A 2,838-nucleotide genomic window follows, 5' to 3' on the forward strand; every position below is an offset into this window, starting at 1 on the left:
AAAAATAAAAATAAAAATCCATAACCAGGAGGGGGGGGGGGGGGGGGGGGGGCACGACCTGGGGCTATAGACCTCGCGTAGGTGACAACAACACTGACACGAAAAAAGATATCCGAGGATGAATAGAAATGAGAGACACCGGCGTCCGTCCTTTTTGCATTTCGTATGCATTTCCTCCCTCTCAAGACGGTATCGCCTCTGCATTACCAGCGTGGCGGGGGGAAGAGAAGCCCCCTTTTGGATGTGGCTACAAGTGGGAGAAGTGGGCCGTCGGAACTGCCAGAGGGGCCACTAGTCCGACGCTGCCCACTCATGCCGATGCATTCAAAACAACGGTCCCGGCTGACTGACTGAACCCAACCACTGGCCTTCTCTTCCCTTTCCCCCCAGCGGTACCTCTCCCACACCTGCTATTATGTCTAATGAACAGTGTGCTCTGAACACCGCCCCGTAGTAACCTCCTGGAGAGCACTCTCATCGCCGCACGCACGCACACATGCACACACACACACACACACACACACACTCTGTGTGTGTGTCTCTCGCTCTCTCTCTCTCGCTCGCTCTCGCTCTCTCTCGCGCTCTCTCTTGCTCTCTCTCTCTCTCTCGCTCTCTCTTGCTCTCTCTCTCTCTCTCTCTCTCTCTCTCTCTCCCTCTCTCTCGGGTGAGGGTTAGTGCAGTGCTTCGTGGCGGTTTTCTAGTAGCGCGGTTTTAATCACGTTACAATGCGACTGGCCACTGTGAATGATTCGCATACCGTGATGCACTGAGCTGCCCTTATCCGGGGGGTGGGGGGCAAAAATAGGCCTCCATGCAGTGTCCTCCTGCATTTGAACGGGGTTTAGCGCTGCGCTAGTGGCTAAGCTAAGCCAGTGGCTAGCCGAGCCAAACGGCTACCGCAGGAAGGAGTCTTCCGGAGTCAATTCAGACGTGAGGATTGAGGAGGATGTCTTTGATGTTGTCATTGAGACGTAGCAACCCGGTGATGTAACGGTCGTAGGGTCAGGGGATGGAGGGAATGGCCTTCCTCCGCCTCATTGCATCATTGCACCCCCCCCCCCCCCCACCCCCCCCTACCTCCTCTGCACCACTCTTCAACAAAAGGAAGGCAGTGATGCTGTGTCAGGGATGTGGTTTGTATGCCGATCCCAGAGGATTTCGTTCACGTATTGACAAGGTTATTTAGGCTTTCGTTTTGAATTGAGGATTATTGACCACAAAGAGCTTCTTGACTTGACCGAGCCATCGGTTGATATGAATGATATGATGTAGCTAGTACAGTATATGTACAGTGTATGTCCATTGTCCACGTTTTAAATGCATAATGTGTCCCGAGGTCTTGTGTCAGACCACTGACGTCTTAGATGTGATTAAAGTGCATGGTCCAATGTAAGTTCCCCCACTAAACAAAGACAAACACTGGCCACACCTACAGCAGGAAAACATGCACGAGCCATGCACAAGCAAAAGAAACCAGGTCACTTTCCTCGTCCTGCCCCTGACGCAACATTTGAAGACACGACTATTCCGGTGACTTCTTGACGTCTAATTGAAATAACAGCTTGGCTTAGTGACGACAGCCCAACTCATCCTCCTCCTCCTCCTCCCTACCATCATCATTATGTGTAATGGTAGGGTCTATATATACCTTGAAGATCACTGCTCCAGTAATCGCTGTGGACCTGGTGGTGGAGGTCGACGGGCAAATCATATTTAATTGGCTAAGAGAAGAATGGAAGAGGGGCCACTAACAGCTGAGTACTTATCGTATTCTGTGTATATGTGTGTGTGTGTGTGTGTGTGTGTGTGTGTGTGTGTGTGTGCGTGCATGAACCCTCTGTGTGTCTCTCTCAGTGTGCGGGGGAGGAGAACTGGTTGGACAGCCGGACGGTGTACGTCGGACAGAAAGATCCCCCGCCAGGGGCCGAGGCCTACATCCCTCAGCGTTACCCTGACAACCGCATCGTCTCGTCCAAGGTGAGGGAGAGCACACACGCACGCACGCACGCCACCCGCGGTTCATAAATCAGTCAGTGCCGTCCGAGCGTTCGTAGGCCGTATGTTGGGTCTGTTGTGATGTCTCTATGATGACACACACAAACACACGCCCGGGCGTCCAGACTCTTTGCTTCTCCCTGTCCACTGCGTGACGAGGCTACGATGTTTGCACACGTCGCCCTCTGTTCCTTCGAGAACATTGGCTATCACTAGGGGTGTGCATCTCTCCAATAAAAGACGATTCGATGCGTATCTCGATACATGGGGTACGATACGATTCAGGAACGATACAGTTTTAAAATGGAACGATTCGATTCAGTTCGATTCAGAAGATTTCGATTCGATTCGATGTGGCATGCTCAATTCGAGAGGGTATGATGCAATGGATTTTCTTGTTGAAAGTAGACAATCATTTCACAAAATGAATTAACTTGTAAATGTAGGCATTTCCTTCAAAAAGATTATCAAAGACTAGAGAAGAAGTGTATTTGTTAGGGGTGTGCATCTCTCCAATAAAAGACGATTCGATGCGTATCTCGATACATGGGGTACGATACGATTCAGGAACGATAAATTTTTAAAATGAACGATTCGATTCAGTTCGATCAGAAGTTTCGCATCTTTTAAATCAAAATCGATTTTCCAATTCAAATCGGTTTTTGTTACACCCCTAGCTATTACAGTGTTAAACGTTGTTTTAACAGTCGAACCGTGATTCCCCTCTCTTCACTCACTCCCTCCTTCTCTCACCAGTACACCTTCTGGAACTTTATTCCCAAGAACCTATTTGAAACAGTTCAGAAGAATCGCAAACTTCTACTTCCTGGTCATCTTCCTGTC

The 2,838-nt window shown here is 49.6% G+C and overlaps 1 protein-coding gene across 1 annotated transcript in view; it reads left to right on the top strand.

Annotated features, from left to right (window-relative positions):
• LOC311358769 (phospholipid-transporting ATPase IH-like) overlaps positions 1-2,838 on the top strand; it is a gene marked incomplete at its 3' end in the record, with an annotated part of 12,885 nt that overhangs the window by 9,396 nt on the left and 651 nt on the right. The window contains exons 2-3 of the mRNA XM_084478891.1: positions 1,855-1,977; positions 2,752-2,835. Of these exons, the coding sequence (XP_084335017.1) occupies positions 1,855-1,977; positions 2,752-2,835 (207 nt within the window). The remainder of the gene's footprint in view (positions 1-1,854; positions 1,978-2,751; positions 2,836-2,838) is intronic.

Source organism: Micromesistius poutassou (assembly GCF_964030765.1).
Source record: "Micromesistius poutassou genome assembly, chromosome: 14".
Lineage (NCBI taxonomy): Eukaryota > Metazoa > Chordata > Actinopteri > Gadiformes > Gadidae > Micromesistius > Micromesistius poutassou.